General features: G+C 38.3%; 1 protein-coding gene across 3 annotated transcripts in view; it reads left to right on the top strand.

Annotated features, from left to right (window-relative positions):
- cdk5rap1 (CDK5 regulatory subunit associated protein 1) overlaps positions 1–19,909 on the top strand; it is a 110,194-nt gene that overhangs the window by 68,889 nt on the left and 21,396 nt on the right. For 2 of the 3 annotated variants that reach the window (XM_056468750.1, XM_056468751.1), the window contains exons 10-12: positions 1,962–2,017; positions 4,728–4,858; positions 15,182–15,331. In XM_056468750.1, the coding sequence (XP_056324725.1) occupies positions 1,962–2,017; positions 4,728–4,858; positions 15,182–15,331 (337 nt within the window). The remainder of the gene's footprint in view (positions 1–1,961; positions 2,018–4,727; positions 4,859–15,181; positions 15,332–19,909) is intronic. The other variant, XM_056468752.1, reaches the window with a different exon arrangement.

Here is a 19,909-nt window from a genome sequence, read left to right as displayed (position 1 = left end):
ACTACGATAATGTGTACCATCCACCACCTCAACAGTGAACAGTCAAATGCTGAGAAACACAGGGAGGTTGTTATTTCATCTTTATTTATTTATTTATTTCCTTTTTTATTCTCCAAGAGGGATCACAAGGAAAGAGACCATAAATAAAGGCTTCCATTCATCCATCATTATTATTATATTATACATCACTTGTAAGCCATGAGTATAATGAGTGTTTTACCTTGATACCTCAGCACAGACTGCAATTAGCTCAATTGACAATAAGATTTACCCCGTTAGGTATCAACATTTGGTATAGAACAAGATGATATTTGCTATACTAAAGGCATAGAGGTAAATCAGTCAGTACGTAAAAAGTCATCATGCTCCATACCCAGCCCTAGTTACATTTGTCACCAGTTTTCCCTACCCTACAGCAAGTAGCCTTTACTCAGGTAACAAGGGTTACATAAGTAAAATCCTTTTTGTGCGTCATAGTAACACTGAGAAGTAGCGGTTTGGACCACAGAGTACCACCATATTGACCAGTATTGAAATACTGTAGCGTAGTAGGCCTATAATTAAGCAGCTATGTACTAAAAAAAAAAACGAGGCAGATTAATTGCTATTATTAAGAGTATTTATTATTGTCAGCCACTTTAAACATTAAAAACAGTTTGAACATTAAAACTGTACTGTGCTTACAGGAAACAAAAAAAATTCAATGTTTAAATTAAAATGTGCTTTTTAAAGGTTAATTAAAAAATGGTACTGTTCATAAAAAGTAACAAGAAAACTGCTGAACTTAAATGTAAAGTATTAACATATAGTAGCCTATTGATCAAAACCTGAAAATGTTCCTTGGACCTCATAATAGGCTATATGTAATCATATTCATATATAAACCATTTTTGAGAATTTTGTTTTTTGATAATTTTTTTAATATGTTGCATACACATATGACATATTCGTATATCTTTGAATTCTAAACATTAACTTGTATTTTAAATGTCTGATTTAGAATTGCATATTTATTTAGAAATTAGATCTTACTCTGCGTAACTTACAGTATGTCTGTCAAAAAGCTAGTGATTAAAGGCATAAATAGACTGCTTGACTATTTCATATGGGATTTAATCATCGGAGACTAACTTTAATTATATTTTACCTTTAAGGTTCAAGCATGGCAAAGTTACTTGTGTATGTTGTGTCCCATGCCATTTAAATCACATCCAAATTAATTTGTCTAAATCTGAGGTAACAAACTAAATTGAAAGCCACGCTGCTATTTACAAAAAAAAATTTAAATAAATAACTTTACATATTGAAAGCACACAATACTTTGCATGGAATAATTATTTTATCAGTGATTATCAGTGAATGCTAACACAACAGCACTTGTCTGCAAAAGTGCTTCACTAGTGCATATCTGCAATTTTTATTTTAATCATGCATACGGTCCTGGTGTGGACCAGTTATGTGCACCCCTGGTTACATAATTGTTGTGCCTTTTTTCTACAAGCGACGCGCACCTTTTCAGGTTCTGTGCCAAGGGGATTGATTTTTAGGAGCTGATGATATAATGCACTAAACATTCTAGTCACTAGTGTGAGCGTAGGCTCCAGGGAACAGCCAATGCTGATCACATCGGTGTTGTCATATGCAGTTAAAAGTGTGTTAATTTTCTTTTTATTATTCAGTGATTCCTCTGTGTACCCCTAGAAGGAAGCTCGGTACTATAGTTTGAGAACCACTGATCTAGTAGTTGCTAATTATTTTAACATTATTTATTATTACGGAACTAAATAACAGGATGTAATTGCAATTATTAATATTGATACAACAATATGAATATAAGCAATGATTGTTCTTGTGAATTAGTGAAATGAAATTGATTTATCTTTGGTCAGTTGTTATTTCAATATAAGACTTTGTGTATGTGATGTATAATTTAAATCCTTCACATGTCTGTTCCCTTTCAGTTACACTCGAGAGGCATATCTTGAGCTTGTGGAAAACATTCGGAAAATAATACCAGGTAACTTGTCAGTATTAAACACACTAATTTTTAATTCAAGAATTCTTTTAATTCAAGAATTCTTGAGTATTGGGACTAAGCTATGAAAAAAGTTTATTGTAATAAAGACTAACTTTATATTAATGTGTTCTTTATATTACTGTATATTAGTATTCAGTAATTCATATCATAGTCAGGGGCACCACTGGGTTTTCTGGTGGACCTTGCTAATTTGTTCTTCATGCTTCTTCTTTGCAGGAGTCATTAATAATAAGTATTATGATTATTAGATATTTGATGAGAAACTAGGAACTAGATTTGTTTGGTTTATTAAGTTATTGTTTGAGTTATGGATGTAACCCTCAGTCCCTAAAGTATAGAAATGTTATGTGGGCTAGCAATATTAGATGGAGAGCACTAAATATCAGCATGACACTTACGCTGATAAGCGAGACATGGGTTTGGCCTATTGGAGAGGAAATTCACGGTGGCAGATAAAACACAAATGGGTTTACTGGAAGGGAGCCACACATAGGAAACATAGATTCCCAGAAGCCAGGACCAAGCAGGCAAACAACAACATAATGGGGCCAAACACCCAGCTCCTCAGCAGAGTCAGGTCTTGAGGTCCTTCAAGGAACTCTCTTGTGTTCACCAGATGGGAACTTGCTAGAAGAGCAATATAAGCACACAGATCTCTGGGTTAGGTAGAATGGCATCAAGCATTTTGATACGAAGCTAATATTTTCCTGGTTGAGTTATCCTGATATTGGAGTTAATGGATAGGAATAGTAGTGAAAGGGCTAATTCTGCATCATTTAAAGATAGTGCTTGCAGGCATGCTACTTGGTTTATATACAGTGGTAAGAACCTTGGACAGACACAGGACAACACAAGCACAATTCGCTCACCAAAAATCCATCCAAGGCAAATCCAAGTCTCCAACCATTCTTATACAAGCCACCATGACCAATAAAGTTGCCTCTAATGACTGTTTGACTGTACTTAGTCAAGTGGTTTAGCGGATGTCTGTCAAACTATAGGACCACAGAGAGATCTGAAGTATGCATAAGAGGCGGCTGAGAAGGGTTTAGATTGCTGGCACCCCCAGGAACGTGATGACTAGGTCATGCCTCCCAAGCATCCTGCAATCCACCACATCATGGAGATGGCACCACCTTAAGGGTATATGCTCGCCTCGTAGAGGGAGCCATATACTGAGTTAATGTTTTAACTGCCACTTTGCAGTAGATCACATAAGTCTTCCACATTGCATCAATGAACCACACACAGAGCTTGGACATGGGTGTCAGATGGTGACCTGTCACTGAGAGGATGGTCTTAGGGGAATATATTAGGGAGGAGCAGTAACAAGATGTGTGTGTTTGGAACCCCGTTGGATGCACCAGTTGTGCAACCAACAAGATCTGCTCCATGTCTCCCTGTCCTTGCACATGGTCTATGTAAGAAAGCTCACTGAAGAAAATGGATGTTTACCCTAAGGGCCAGTTGTGAGCCAGGGCTTCAGCCAGAATGAAACAACTGGCAAGGAGTGGATTCGGGCGAAGCAAACATGTCAACCTTGGCCTCTCTGAAATGTTCCCCAATCAGCTGGACCACAGTTAGGTTGTGTTTCTATTCACCTTGCAGTGTGAACTGCCATGAGAGCTAATTGACTGCATGGTTAAGCTTGTCCGATATGTGAATGGCAGACAGCAATTTCAGCCCCAATTGCCTCCATTGGAGCAGATGGCGAGCGAGCTGTGACAATGCAATAGTAGTGTAAAACCCCCAGGTGGTTGATGTACACTAATTTGGCTATGTGGTCCATATTGACCAACATGTGTTTCTACCACAGCAATGGCCAAAACTAGCACAAGACAAATACTGTCAATAGGTCCAATAGAGCCTTTTTTGTTTATTTAATATAGTTAATCTCACATTCTAGAGAGCCACACCATAGTCCAGCTCCAGCTTAAGAAAAAAGACTACATAGTGTCTTGTGTCTTAGCAATCCTGCAGCACTGCAAGGTCTCCTAATGCACCTCTGGGAGAAAGGGCCAGGGCGGGTTTAACCTCCCTTTTTTGACCTATATAGCACAACCCAAAATCTGGCTCATGAGCAGGGAGGCATGGAGAGCTCCAGTCCATGAAAGCAACTCTTACCAAAGCAACAAGGAATGGGGGTCCATGGTAAAAGGTGATATGAAAGCGGATTTTAAAACCTCTCTTGTCCCACTTTCAAAAATAAAAATCCCATCCCAATCCCGTGAAAAAAGAGAGGAAAATCCTGTCCCATCAAAAGACTAGATGAATGATTGCCATGCAGCACACTGGCTCAAGAAAGCCATTGTAAGCATATTACAATAAGCTGATCTGCTCATCGTTTGAGCTGACTCTTTAATCATCTTTTCATTCAAAGCAATATAATACTTATTGGGGAAGTAAATAATAAGTTAACATAATGTGAGTAGCAAAAGGACCTTTAAATGTTAAAGGGACCATTTCTGTGAAGCAAAAAAAGCAATGTCCCAGTAACTCAGTAAAAATGGAAAATGTCAAATACGTACTTGAAAAATAGAAAAATAATTTCTGGTATTTAATTTTACAGAAAAAAAAATGTTTTGGCTCGTCTTAAAAATCAACTTTATGTTGGCGATTAAAGTTAAAAGGAGGTGTAACTAAAGCTCAATGGTTTATGATGTTCCTTGTCTCTTTAATCTTGTTTTAGGAGTCAGTTTGAGCAGTGATTTCATCGCAGGATTCTGTAGTGAGACTGAAGAAGACCATCAGCAGACCATCTCCCTTCTCAAGGAAGTGGGCTACAATATTGGCTTTTTCTTCACCTACAGCATGAGAAAGGTCTGGTCCAGAATATTTTTGACTACACTGAGTACAACCACCACTGCATCTGCAAAAACATCACCAGTTTTTGACAATTATGAATTTAAAATTCATTAAAAAAATACTGATAATTAATTAACAGAAACGTGTAGTAGTTACTTATGAAGTTAAACACATTTGCTATTTAGAACAAATGTCAGTAAAACACCCAAGAGATGAACTGTGCAGTGTATTTATTTGTTTAATTAATTAATTAATTAATTATATAAAAGTGTGTGAAGCACAGAATATATGTTTTTTTACTCTGAGAGGGTTATAAGTGTACATATGGTTGTTTTCATATCCAAATGAATGGTTGAATAAGCATCATCTTTTTCAAAAGAATCAATAATTTAATAAATAAACCTTTTGAACCCTCATCAAACATGACGAACCATGGATCTGAACCACAGAAAACATTCAGTGCATAGCTCTTTGTTTTTGTGTCAGGGCATTTTCTGTACGATTTGGCATAACAGTGTGTAGAGCCATCTATACAGTATGACTGGCACTATCTGTTCTATACACTTTTACAGGTCCCTGGCCACAATTTTCTGCATATTAATTCAATGAAAAATTTAGTTTGCACTAGTAGCTTTGTGATTAGTCAGTAGTTTTTCCTCTCTCTCTGCACCTAAAACATTTTTCTTCATATAATGTCTCGGTTACTTAAGTAACCCTCATTCCCCGAAAAGGTAATGGAGACGTGTGTCTGTAAGACACTTTTGGGAGATTGCTAGACGACCAATCACTCTGAAGAGTATGAAAATGGGCCAATGAATGCCAATGACTTTGCAGAGCTTGACTCCTCAGGTGCCAGAGATTAATCATTAACAGAGTATATAGCTGGCATGTGCAGAGCGAGCAGTTTCATTTTTAGCCTGCTGAAGAGCCGAACACTCAGCTATCAACTGGAGACCCTGCTTCTGTGGCATTGGAGACACACATCTCTGTTCCCTATTTGGGGAACAAGGGTTACGGTAGTAACCGAGACGTTCCCCTTCATGGGAACTCCGACATGTGTCTGGAAGACACTTTTTGGAGAGTGTATGGAAAACGCCACAGCCTCTGATGTGAAGTTTGCCAAGCATATCGTGAGCGCACAAGCATCACCAAGGGCACATCCTTTTAACATCCCCTAGGCCAGGGCTATTCAATTACATTTACATTTAGTCATTTAGCAGACGCTTTTATCCAAAGCGACTTACAAATAAGGACAAGGAAGCAATTTACACAACTATAAGAGCAGCAGTAAATAAGTGCTATAGACAAGTTTTCAGGTGTGTAAAGTCTAAAAAGCAAAGCATTACAAATTACAAATTTAGTTGGGCCAGATTGTCAAACCAAGAAGGTTAGCTGGGCCAGTCTTTTTAGCAGCAAAACAGCTCATCTGGACAAATTTTAAAACCAACACAAACAAATTTATTGAAAAACATAAGGTTTATTTGTTGTTTCTCTTTTAACTTTGGTCAGTTTGCAGAGCAAAAGGTGCATACAAAAAGAGCTGAGTTAACAAAATCTGAGGGCGTACTCGCACGATGTACTGTTGCCTTGAACCGGATTGTCCCCCCTCCCATCTCCCCCTCACGTAGCATTCGGGCCTGAGCACATCGTCGTCGATGATGCGCTGTTCAGTTTAAGAAGTGCTCTCGCTTAGCACAGTCAAGATTTCTTTATATCGTTATATCATTTTAGTGGTTTAGAATGCAATGACATGCAGTCAAATATTTCGCCGAACAGATCAGCCACTTTTGATGCTCATAAACAATCATAAAATCCTCATACTGCGGGAATTAGGAGGTTTGTTAACGGTGCAGCTGTTGTACAGTGAGGGGTTTGCACCTTTAATAATCTACGACAGTTTGCGTTCATTAAACAGTAAGAATGATTAATAAATTAATATGAAACAGGCCCTTAAAAGTCACGTCTCATCTTCAGTTTCGGGCTCAGGTACGCTTTGCACCCAACAAATGTACCGCGCCTGAGCCCAAGTGAACCGTGCTCAGGCACACCTCTTCCAATCGGGCACGCTCTGCATTGTTTGCATGTTGCAGGCTACGTAATTTACGTAGGTATTTGGGTTTTTGGCGGGACCATAGACATAATAAATACTTTATATTTATATTAATATAATATATTAAATTATATTAAATAACAATTAATGAATAAAATAAATAAATTTATTATCAATGGGCGGAACCACAGGCTGGGCCGCTCGGAGGTTGATTCTGGGCCGCATGTGGCCCGCGGGCCGCCAATTGAATAGCCCTGCCCTAGGCCCTTTAATTACCATTACATTGGAATAATTTAGAAAGAATTTAGATCGGGGGACGTAAATGTACTTTTACCTAGCTAATAGTAGTCCAGGGATTTTTAAATTACGACAGTACGTTAAATTATTCCAGTCCCCTAGAGAGAGGCCACTGCGGAGGCCACCTGCTATCCAAGAGGGGAGACTTGATGGCAATGAGAACATATGGACTAGCTCTAACCAGGGGGAATGCTCCACTGAGTCGGGTGCTGGAGGCCTCGGAGGAACTCTCTAGGGTTCACAAAATTGGGGGACTTACTTAGCAGATCAGAATAAGTGCACGTGTCTCCGAATTAAGGAGCATGGTGCAGCAAGCATTTTTGACAACGAGCCTAGTTTCCTCCTGATTGACCAGGGTTACTTGGTAATCAGGAGGAAACGGCTTCTCTCGAAGATTATAAAATCTTGCAAATGTGTTGGGTGCCGCCCAGCCCGCAGCTCGACAAAATCTGTTAGAGAGGCGCCATATACTTGCTCTTTTAAGTGTGCTCTCACTCCCAGAGGACACGGCTTGCCCTGGCACAGCGAAGCAGGGGCAATGGCATGAACTATCAAGTGGACCAACCACTGCTCGATACGGCATTTTACTTTTGCCGATCAAAACAGAAAAAAGCTGCTAGTAGACTTATGCTCTATGTGTGGTCACTTCATAGGTGCAACTTCTTCTAAGTGTTTACATACATTGTCATGATGGTACATTAACTTGATAATATGTTGCTCACTCTCCTGAATACCTTTCACAGATTTAGCTTCATATGAGTATTTAACATATATAATCAGTGCTTTACATATTCAGTTCTTCTACATAATCATCATCATTCTTCAGCATAGCCTTCTCATAGTGTTGCTCCTGTGCAGGCTTACACATCTTCTTCATATTCCCTCCTCTTAAGACTCAGTCTTACATCTTAATCTTATTGTATTTTAACCCAAAGTGCAGTTTTATAATCCAGTTCTATTTATTACCTCTATCTAGTGACTGATATGAGCCACATAGTAGTTATCAATTTACTATATTATGCCACCGTAATTTGGCAGAAGACCAAACATCTACTTTCTACTTTTGATTAGAAAGTAGTAAAAGACTGTACTCTCTTTTTCTTTTTACGCATCAAAGACAATATTGTTTTAAGCATTCAAGTATTCAGTTGGTTCTGTGCTAACTGTTGGTTTTCACACTCATACTGAAGTGATATTACATATATTCACCTTTATTTGTATAGCGCTTATACAATGTAGATTGTGTCAAAGCAGCTTCACATAAAAGGTCATAGTAAATTGGAACAGTGTAGTTCAGTTTTTAGTGTTTAAGTTCAGTTCAGTTTAGCTCAGTTCAGTGTGGTTTAAAAATCACTACTGAGAGTCCAAATACTGAAGAGCAAATCCAACGATGCGCAGCTCTACAGATCCCGAACCATGCAAGCCAGTGGCGACAGCGGAGAGGGAAAAAAACTTCACTAATTGGCGAAAGTGAAGAAAAAAAACCTTGAGAGAAACCACCCTGAGTTGGGAACGACCATTTTAATTTCTCCGCTGGCCAAACGTCTTGTGCAGAGATGCAGTTTCAGCAGCTGAGGCTGGAAGCTGGCTTCAGCGAAGACTCGTCTGTCCCTGGAGCGTCACAGGAATCAGTCTCATGATCTCCACTCCTCCATGACCACCACAGTAGCTCCTCAGAATACGGCCTGGTCCAGGATATGGAAACCTTAGGATCATCTCGTTGTTGGTCTTGGATTGAATCAGTGACTCTGCATAGTCTGAGGGCCTCGGGAAGAGTATCCCCAGGTGGAAATGGAGAATAAAGAGAATAATTAGCGTAGCTGCTGTTCATAGTGTATATAAACAAGGTGCAGAAACCTGTGTGGAAGCCCGCTAAGTGGTGCACTGAGTGTATGCTTTACTAAACAGATAGGTCTTTAATCTAGTTTTGAATTGGGAGAGAGTGTCTGAGCCTCGGACATTATAAGGAAGGCTATTCCAGAGTTTAGGAGCTATAAATGAGAAGGCTCGACCTCCTTTACTCGACTTTGCTATTCTAGGTACTACCAGAAGCCCTGAGTTTTGAGATCTTAAAGAGCGAGTTGAATTGTAGCGAGACAGAAGGTTGGTTAGATAAACAGGAGCTATATTATTTAAAGCTTTGTAGGTAAGAAGCAATTTTTTAAATTCAATACAAAACTTAACAGGCAGCCAGTGTAAGGAGGATAAAATTGGGGTGATGTGATCAAATTTTCTAGACCTGGTAAGAACTCTGGCAGCTGCATTTTGTACTAGCTGAAGTTTGTTAATAGAGGATTCTGGGCAGCCAGCAAACAGTGCATTACAGTAGTCCAGCCTAGAAGTCATAAAAGCATGGACTAGCTTTTCTGCATCTGGGATGGATAGCATACTTCATAACTTAGCAATATTTCTCAGATGAAAGAAGGCAGTTTTTGTGACATGGGATATATGATTTTTAAAAGTTAAATTGCTGTCTAATATGACACCCAGATCTTTTATAGTAGAGCTAACACTAACTTTGTAGCCCTCTAATTGTAGGTCGAGTTGTGAGATCTGCTGTGTACAGGATTTAGGCCCAATAAGTAATAATTCTGTTTTGTCTGAGTTTAATAGAAGATAATTGTTGGTCATCCAGTCTTGAACATCTTTAATACACTCAGTTAGCTTAGACAGTTTAGACATCTCGTCAGGTTTAGTTGAAATATATAATTGAGTATCATCTGTATAACAGTGAAAGCTGATCCCATGTCTTCTAATAATGCCTCCCAGGGGTAGCATGTATATTGTAAACAGCAAAGGGCCTAAAACTGATCCTTGAGGCACCCCGTATTTTACTGGGCTGACTTGTGAAGGCTGTCCATTAATATTCACAAACTGGTAACGGTCAGCTAAGTATGACTTAAACCATTGTAGAGCCTGTCCCTGGACACCTGTAGACTTAAGCGATTTATGAGGATACTGTGGTCAATGGTGTCAAATGCTGCACTAAGATCGAGTAAAACTAATAGCGAGATGCACCCTTGGTCAGCAGCTAAGTGTAAATCGTTGGTTATTTTTACTAATGCGGTTTCAGTACTGTGATGAGCTCTGAAATCTGACTGAAACACTTCAAAAACATTGTTCGTCTGCAGAAAGGAGCATAATTGAGCAGAAACAACTTTTTCTAGTATTTTAGACATAAATAGAAGATTTGAAATAGGCCTATAATTAGCTAAGTTGCTGGGATCAAGTTGTGGTTTCTTAATAATGGGCTTAATAACAGCCAGCTTGTAAGTATTTGGAACATGGCCTAAAGATAAAGAAGAGTTGATAACATTAAGAAGAGGTTCTCCTATAACAGGTAGCAATTCTTTCAGTAACTTTGTTGGAATTGGGTCCAACATACACGTAGCTGGTTTAGAACTATTTATAATTTTATCTAGCTCTTCCTGTTCTATAATTTTGAAGCACTGTAGTTTATTTTGATTCGGTGGAATGTTTACTGGATCTGAAGTATAAGGCGGGGCAGAAAGTTTAATATCTCCTATTGTCTGTCTAAAGCCTTCTATTTTATCACTGAAAAAATTCATGAAGTCATCACTACTAATTTGCGGTGGAACATTTTGTTCCAAAGATGTCCGATTATTTGTTAATTTAGCAATGGTGTTAAATAAGAATCCAGGGTTGTTATGATTATTTTCTATCAGTTTGTGGAGGTGCTCAGCCCTGGCAGATTTTAGAGCTCTCCTATAGCTGGACATACTGTCTTTGTACGCAATTCTAAAAACTTCTAATTTAGTTTTTTTCCATTTACGTTCCAGGGCACGGGATGCTGTTTTGAGAGTGCGGGTATGACTATTATACCATGGTGTAGTTTTATTACTATTATATTACTATTTTCTCTAGTCTTTTTTAGTTTGATGGGTGCCACAGTATTTAGAGTGCTAGTAAAGATGGCATCCATACCGCTGGTTACTACATCAAGGTCATTTGCATTTGCAGGTGCATTTTGAAATAGAGAAAGATCTGGTAGGTTATTTATAAATTCATCTTTGGTGGATGGAACAATAGTTCTACTAGGATATATCGGAGCGGATCTGCTAATTTCAGGTAAACACAGCTTATATAGTAAGAGGTAGTGGTCTGTAATATCATCACTTTGTGGTATAATGTCTACATCAATGACCTCAATTCCATAAAACAGAATTAGATCTAGTGTATGCTTTAAGTGATGGGTTGGACCAATAACGTTTTGCTTTATCCCTAGTGAATGTAGTAAATCCATAAACGCGAGCCCTAATGTGTCATTAGCGTCATCCGGGGAGCTTGACTGGGTGGGCCATCGCAAGGAGTGTGAGTTCGGAAACTTGAGTCCAGTTAGGCCACAAAGGCGCAATGAGCAAGACCTGCACCTCATCTCCCCACCCTTGCACAGAGTCTGTGCGAGCAGGCTCACTGGGGAAAAAAACACATATTGCGTAAATCCGGGGCCAGCTGAAAGCCAGCGCGTTTATGCAGAGCAGGGAAAGCAACTAGTGAAGGGCCATTTGGGAGAAGCAGCCAGATGACCTTGGTTTCTCTGAAGTGTGCTCATAACCACTTTGGGGTGGAGTCTCCATTCTCCAGAGAACGTAACTGTTTTGAGAGCATGTAAGCTGGCATGGATGAGCTTGTCTGGAATATGAACAGTGCACAGCTTGCTCGCCATCTGCTACTCTGAAGTCATGCAGCTAAATTGTTAAGACATGCTGCGGGAGCGCACATCACCCAAACAATTGATCTACGTTATCGCAGCCATGTTGACCATCCTAACCAACACGCCTCCCCTTCCGTACTGGTAGGGACCGGCAGAGAAAGACAAACACTGGCAACAGCTCCAGGCAATTGAAATGCCAATGCAACCAAAATCTGGTTTACGAACCTGCAGCTGCATGCTCGAAACACACAGCCCTCCAGCCCATACTGGAAGCATCTGTCAGAATGACAGCATGACTAGACACTTATTCTACGGACACCCAGGCTCGTTGAAGGCAAGGTGCATCCAGGTAATGAAGGTGCGGCGGTACAGCGGGGTGATGGTCAGTCGAGTGCATCTCCATGTGCCATGCCCATCTGGGGACCCGATCGCAATTTGAATGGCGTGATAGTGGCTATAAATGTCATATGCCCCAGGAGCCTCTGGAAAAACTTCAGTGAGACTACTGTATTCTGCCAAATTGTATCAGAAAGGGCAGCACTAGTAAGACTAAGTCCAGCTCCATCCTCAGATAAGAGATTGATTGATTTGGTTGATCCAAAACCCTAACAGGTTGACCTGAAACCCTAACAGGCCGAGGTGCTGGAGCACCAGGTGCCTGTGCATAATCGACTAGTTCAAAGACCACAAAAATAAGCCTATCAATGGATAACCAAAAAATGCAGATGCTCTTGCACCGAGCTCTTGCACATAGAATAGGGAGAGCCCGAAGGGGAGGACCCTGTACTGCCATGCGCAAGCCCTGTCTCACACCGGAAAAAAACACAGTATGAGGAGGGAGAGAGCGAGACATGGAACGTGCATCCTTCATGTATAAAGCTGCAACCAATCCCATGGACGGACACACTGGGGGGTGTATTTCTACATGAGCATCTTGATGGGCATCCTGAACAGATGACCGATCAAAATTCGCAGATAGAATTGGTTATAACAATAGGTGGGCATAGACAAATTTTTTTAATCTAGATTAATCTCACTGTAATCTTGGAATTAATCTAGATCAAAATGGCACATTTGAATTCTGCCTAAGGCATTTAGAATAAGCATGCTATAATGAATTGACTAGATCCACAAGATCCACACACGTGGCTGTCAGTAAAGGACCACACACACACAGATTCAACACATACAACACAATTTAAATTCCATAACACTCTCACCAGTTCTTACTTCTTATTTACGTCTAAAACCCCAGTTTGTCACGGGGGCATGATATGAAATGTTCCTGAGTGAATGCGAAACTGCCGAACTGCAGTTAAAGTCACCTTAAATTACAAGAAACTCTTAAATGAAAGCACTTCACATAAACACCTTAATTACATTGTTGTCTATTAAGGCAAATAACTAGATGACAGATGTCCATGTAAGCATAGTCAGTAGTGTCTTTGAAGTAAGTGAAAGATCCAGAAGGGCATCCTGCTGATTTGGTTCAGAAGGGCACGTTTTTGTCACACGGCTCACCGGTTTGACTTTCATTCATTTTAAAAAGCACCCGCTCCATTTTATTTGTATATGTTTTACTCAAACATAAACTCTATAGGTGCCTGATAGTTAGATGTGTAGCTAACATTAATCAGATTCACTCTAGTGAACTGCATCCGTGTTAGCACGTCACGTTTGGTGTGGTAGTGCCACAGTAGGAATACACACAGGTTCGAAGACTCATCTTGCCACCTACAGTGCGATTGGGCCAGGTATACATCCGTGCTAAAGTATCAAGGTGAAAGTCATCATAGCGTGCATAGAACAGACTCAGCTCCCAACCCAACTTTGAGAATAGATTAACAGCGATATATTTTTTTATCGCCCGATAAGAGTCTTGTGTTAACGCCGATAACGACCCACCACTATTTATAACTCACCACTCTCTGGGTACTATAAAGTGGGGGCATAAACCCAATCTCCATCTTGGCTGGAGGGACTGGCTCGCGAGAGACAGGGATGGCATGGCGATGAACACTTTAAATACACACTTGTGAACTAGGGAGGCCAACAGCGAATTGAATCGCATAGCAGAGTCTGACAGTCCATATGAGCCACTACGACGGGCTGAGCAGTGGTCTGCAGGCTGACAGAGTCAGAACGAGCATCACCACTACAGCATCACCGGATCGCTGACGTACCCTTTGGGATGGGGAGTGCTCTCCGAGGAGCATCCGAGGAAGAGCTGAGATTGACTCTTACCTTCCTCCCAGGATCCCGCAAAGAGGCTAGAGGTGCGAGGGAAAGGAGTTCGTCCTCTGGCGCCCTCATAGCCTGTTTCAAAGTGCACTAAAGCTGAGAGCTGAAAGATAGCACATCCTATGCTGGCAGCATTTGGGATTCCACACCCAGAGGGAGGAAAAGCCGCTTTTTTTTTTTTTTTGGATCGCTACTTTCCTTTGCAGGGGGGAGTCCCGGCCCATGGAAAGAACAGTTCTTCTCTCCAAGCGGTCAAGCTCCTTTTGCGGTTTGATTGCCGGATTTAACAGCAACCTGTGATGGGACCGTCAACTTCCTGCGGGGGGGCTCAGTGCCATCACTAGCCAGCACTGGTGGAAAGAGTACTGAAAAATCATACTCAAGTAAAAGTACCATTACTTGCCTTAATATGTATCTGTTGTAAATATTACTCAAAGTATTAGTAAAAAGTAGACCTTTCAAAAAGTATCAAGAGTAGTGAGTATTACGCTGTGAAAAGCTATATAAATATATATATATATATATATATATATATATATATATATATATATATATATATATATATATATATATATATATACATACATATATATATATACATACATATATATGTATATATGCATACACATATATATATATATATATATATATATATATATATATATATATATATATATATATATATATATATATATATACATATACATATACATATATACATATACAGTATATATTTAAATAACGGTGTATTTTTAAAAATGGCGGTTCCTTTGTTTTCACTTTCCTGCTTCTGCAAGGGACGAATCTGTGCAAGCCAATAGCGTTCATCTGCACGTCTAGCTCCGCCTTTTGGTACACTTTTGTCATGCTAGTTACCCTTTTCAAAAGGTACCCAAAAAGTGGTACGGCACAGTTCGTTTTTAGGTACCCTTTGACAGTGGAAATGGCCAAAAAAGCGTACCGAACTGTACAATAATGTACCTTACTGCTCAGTGGAAACAGACCATAAGAACACCTATTGAAAGCAACAGAATTTAATGAAATCGATAACATGTGGCTTTTTTCTCATTTCTAGAAAACCCATGCATATCATCGGTTGGAAGATAATGTTCCTGCACCAGTGAAAAAGCGCCGTCTGGAAGAACTTATCTCTGTTTATAGAAAAAAGGCAACTGAAGTCAACATGACTCTTATCGGCAACACACAGCTTGTATTGGTAGAGGGAGTGAGTATAACATCATACTTAATGAAGTTTTGCATACTTTTCTTCATTGCTTGCAGAGTTTGTTAGGGATAACAAGCTAAATAGTTACCCACAACATGTTCATGTTCTTAAAAAGGCTTTCAGGCTTTCACTATATTTCAATAGTTTTATTTTAGTATTAATTTTCACTTTAAAATATCATACTATGTTTAACAAAAAAAGAATGTCATAAACAACATGAGTGAGAAATGATGAAAGTATGATATTGTGTTTTAGCAGATGATTTCCATGTCATCATGTATGCATACTAAGTACTAGAAAGTTGTTTCTCACATAGATCTGTTGAAACCTACATTTATTTGTTTATTTATTTATTTATTTACTTACTTTTACATATATTTATTTAGCAGACACTTTTGTTCAAAGCAACTTAGGAATGAGGATAATAGAAGCACTTAAAATCACCAGAAAGTAACAATATATAGATTCAATAACAAGTCTAAATTAATTTAACATTTATGTATATATTAGATACAAATGTGTTAACACTTTACGATAAGGGTACACAAATTACAAATATGTGTACTAAAAAAAAATTATTATGTATTTAAATTATTATGTCCATTACTGTGAAAACATTTTTTTTTCATGATTTATGATTTGAGTTATCAAACAGATTCATTTCAGCTTTATAGAAGCATGCAATTAAATAAACAGTTTACAATAACACATTGTTTATTAGTATTTTAAAGGACCAGAGGGGTATTGCACAAAAGTTGAAACATAAAAGCCAGGATAACAGAATAAAATCATGGCTTGTCCTAGTTTAAACAGCTCTTAATGGCTTAGTCCATTGCATGTTTGCTGATCCAGGATGAGAACCAGCTGCTTTGTGATATAATTTCCTTATTTAGGTTTTTTTTTTCTAAGAATATATGTATATACTGTTAGACTTTGCTGCAATTTTACAGTAACTTGCTGCGAAAATGCCCAGTAAAATACCACTTACATTCTGTACAGTTCGCTACTGTAATGTGCACTGCATTACGGGTATTCTACTTCAAGTATAATCAGTACTGCTACTGTAAAGATGAAAGATTTTTGAATGTTAATCATTGTTTTTTTTTTATTTCATGGGCTAAAGTTTGACTTATAGCATATGTTATATTTACTTGTTTTTGAAATATTTGAAATGTATATTCTACCAATGATAGAAAACTACTAGGATGATTACTTTTGTTGTGAAAACCTGGCAACCACATATGACTAATTACTTCACATAAAGACACTTTTTAGATGTTTTAAGTTATTTTATTTTATTTTATTTTTTGCAGTGTAAATAAATGCAAATACAGAATTCCATTTATAGCTTTTCTCATAAAATCAGTCTGTGTGCGGTCATTAAGTAAATGTTAAGATGGTGCAGCTGTTTGAAAGACCGTTGGTCTGAGGAGATGCCTGACGGGATCGGTGCAAGGTACTAGGTGTTTAACTAAAATTCGAGTTGAGTTAAACTCGACAATAAGTGCATAAAATGTGTATCACACATCCTCCATTGCATATTTTAAAGCTTGCTAACTGTCAAAAACCACATTAATATTATTACAAAGCAAATTATTTAATAAAGCTAAATGTTGTCCTCTTTTCCAGTGTGCTAGGCCATCTTTTATATTATTAGTACATTTCGAACATGGGGATATTTTTTTTAGATAAATATTTTGTCAGATGAGTATTTATTTCTTTGGTCATTCCGATTTTGAAAGGAACTTCGAAGGGGGTTTCCATTTATGTGGCTTTAAAATAGAGTTAATAAAAAGTCTCTTTACTTGTACTCAACAGCCCCGCTCATTCATTCATTCATTCATTCATTCATTCGTTTATTAGAAGTGCTTTATCTCCCACTAATTTTCTGCTCAGCCTTTCTAATTTCTGCTCAGTTGCCTTTAAAGCAAATAGATAGTTTTCTGCTCCTCCCTGTTTCAGCGCATATTTAAATCTACAGCATGCTGCAGCGCAGAATATAGAGACAAGGTATGTGTTTATCGAAAGATGCTGGATACCATTTACAAATGTCAGCAATCGGTTGTTCAATCGGTTACTGTGAAGTTTATTAATTTGGAAAGCTGGGAAATCTGAAAGTGGGGAATTAATAATGAAGAAGTTGAGATTGGAAGCTGGATGGGTTTATATGCATGGAAGTGTTGTTCAGCCACTGAAAATGTCAGGCAAATGATTGCCTAGTTTCAGGTTCGTGGGGTACCTTTTACAGCATCAATAATATAGTCAGTTAAATAGACCTAAGCATTTGTTTAGTTGTTCAAGTGTAAAAGAAGATGAAAATCACTTGTTGTCTTGGTAATGTAAACTTAAGTGTAATGTAAAAAGTTGAAAGGATATTTCTGTTTTTAGCACTCCTTTTTTCTGAACTGATTTTTATTCAGTTGAATATGAAAACATAATAGTGCTCTTCCACCTAACCAGCTTTACTGTGTTGAAGTTTGATTAATTTGCACATTTGTTTATTTTTGAACAATGACAGCCTGTGACGCGCTCTTACTCTAACGTTACTTTGACTATTCAGGCTGAAATAGCGTGTAGGCATGACTTCAAAACAACATTAGCACTGTCCGGCGCCTAGACTGCAGCTCTGCACAAGAGGTTTAACCATAGGAAAAATGGTCATGCCCAACTGAGCCGGGTTTCTCTTGAGGTTTTTTAATTCTTCACTTTTGCCAATTGGTGAAATTTTTTCCTCACCGCTGTCGCCACTGGCTTGCATGGTTGCAATCTGTAGAGCTGCGCATCGATGGATTTGCTCTTCAGTGTTTGGACTCTCAGAAGTGATTATTAAACCACACTGAACTGAGCTAAACTTGACTGAACTTAAACTTTGAAAACTGAACTAAACTGTTTCAATTTACTATGATCTTCTATGTGAAGCTGCTTTGACACAATCTACATTGTAAAAGCACTATACAAATAAAGGTGAATTTAATTGAATTGTTTCATTGACTGTAGCGGATTTTTATGATTTTACTATTTAGAATTAGCCAACAGTACTTTTCTGAAATTATATTAAGGAGAAAGTCTGAATCTGCGAATATAAAAACCAACTTTACCCCAATGCCAGTTTTGTACTGTTATGCATGTTGTATGTATATACATTTTTTTGGTTTTTTATTTATGCACTTTGACCTGTCCACCCAGTACCTTTACATGCGCGCACTCACACACACATATACACACACACACACCTGTATCTGACTGTTTTTTGTTTGCTTGTTTTGTTTTTTATCTCTGTTTTTCATCTTTGTTTTTCCATCTCTATTTGTATGTTTTAATGTAATTTTTGTACCTCTTTGCATTAAAAAAATACTAAAATATATGTTATTAATATTAATAAATATGTAAATGGTCAAGATCATGGAGTAACTATAAAACACATTAATTTCTAGCATTGACAACAAAACTAACATAAAAATCACGAAGATTAGTCTTAGCCTGGTTGTTAACCTGCTCTGGAGCAGGCTTGCTGCAAAGAATAAATCTGTGTAGTAACTTAATTCAGATAAGTTAGTTTGAAAATCCCAGCTTAATCCTTATCTTGCTTTTGTGCAATATCCATTTGGTCACCACTTAAGTTAAGGGGCCACAAACATCATAAACTAATACTTAGTTAATTATGACTTATGTATTTAGATGACAACAGAAGTCACAAGCTATGTGCTGTGATTGGCCAGTGTTGTTGGACTATGTCTATTTACCAGCAAGATTCTATGAAGCTGATATGAACCTGTTTGATAACTCTGATCTGTATTAATGAAAACATTATTTTTATAATAATGACATACCTGTATGCATGCATGTTGTATTTTGGAAATTCCTGTAATAATTTGAATACATTGATTGTAATAATAGGCGACGCAGTGGCGCAGTAGGTAGTGCCTCCGCTGGGTCAGTTGGCATTTCTGTGTGGAGTTTGCATGTTCTCCCTGCGTTCGTGTGGGTTTCCTCCGGGTGCTCCGCTTTCCCCCACAGTCCAAAGACATGCGGTACAGGTGAATTGGGTAGGCTAAATTGACCGTAGTGTATGAGTGTGTATGGATGTTTCCCAGAGATGGGTTGCAGCCGTAAGGCTGTAATAAGTAAAACATGTGCTGGATAAGTTGGTGGTTCATTCCACTGTGGTGACCCCAGATCAAAAATGCTTTCTCCCATCCATGAATTTATGATTCCATAATCATATATTTGTAATTAGGTAAGGACCTTCTGTTAACAAACATGATCATGTCTAATTAATCATAGGTCATGATGATGTAAATATCTCAATTGATGCCTTAATTAAGGTGTGGTTCATCCATCAAATAATTAATGAAAAACTGATATATTAATGAATAAATCAATGCATGTGTTAATGCATGAATTCATGGTAATGTGTGTGCTCTTAAAGGTACAGTAAGTAAGTTTGACACACAGTGGTTGAACTAGGTATTGGACTCCTGATTCAAAATACATTTTCACTCAGCCCCTCCTCTGACAACTCCATATAAGCGCAGGTTGCCAGATTGACAACATCAACAGGAATGTGCCTGACTATCA

Source organism: Danio aesculapii, chromosome 11, assembly GCF_903798145.1.
Source record: "Danio aesculapii chromosome 11, fDanAes4.1, whole genome shotgun sequence".
Lineage (NCBI taxonomy): Eukaryota > Metazoa > Chordata > Actinopteri > Cypriniformes > Danionidae > Danio > Danio aesculapii.
The sequence above is the reverse complement of the archived record's forward strand: the minus strand, read 5'-3'. Positions and strand labels throughout refer to the sequence as shown.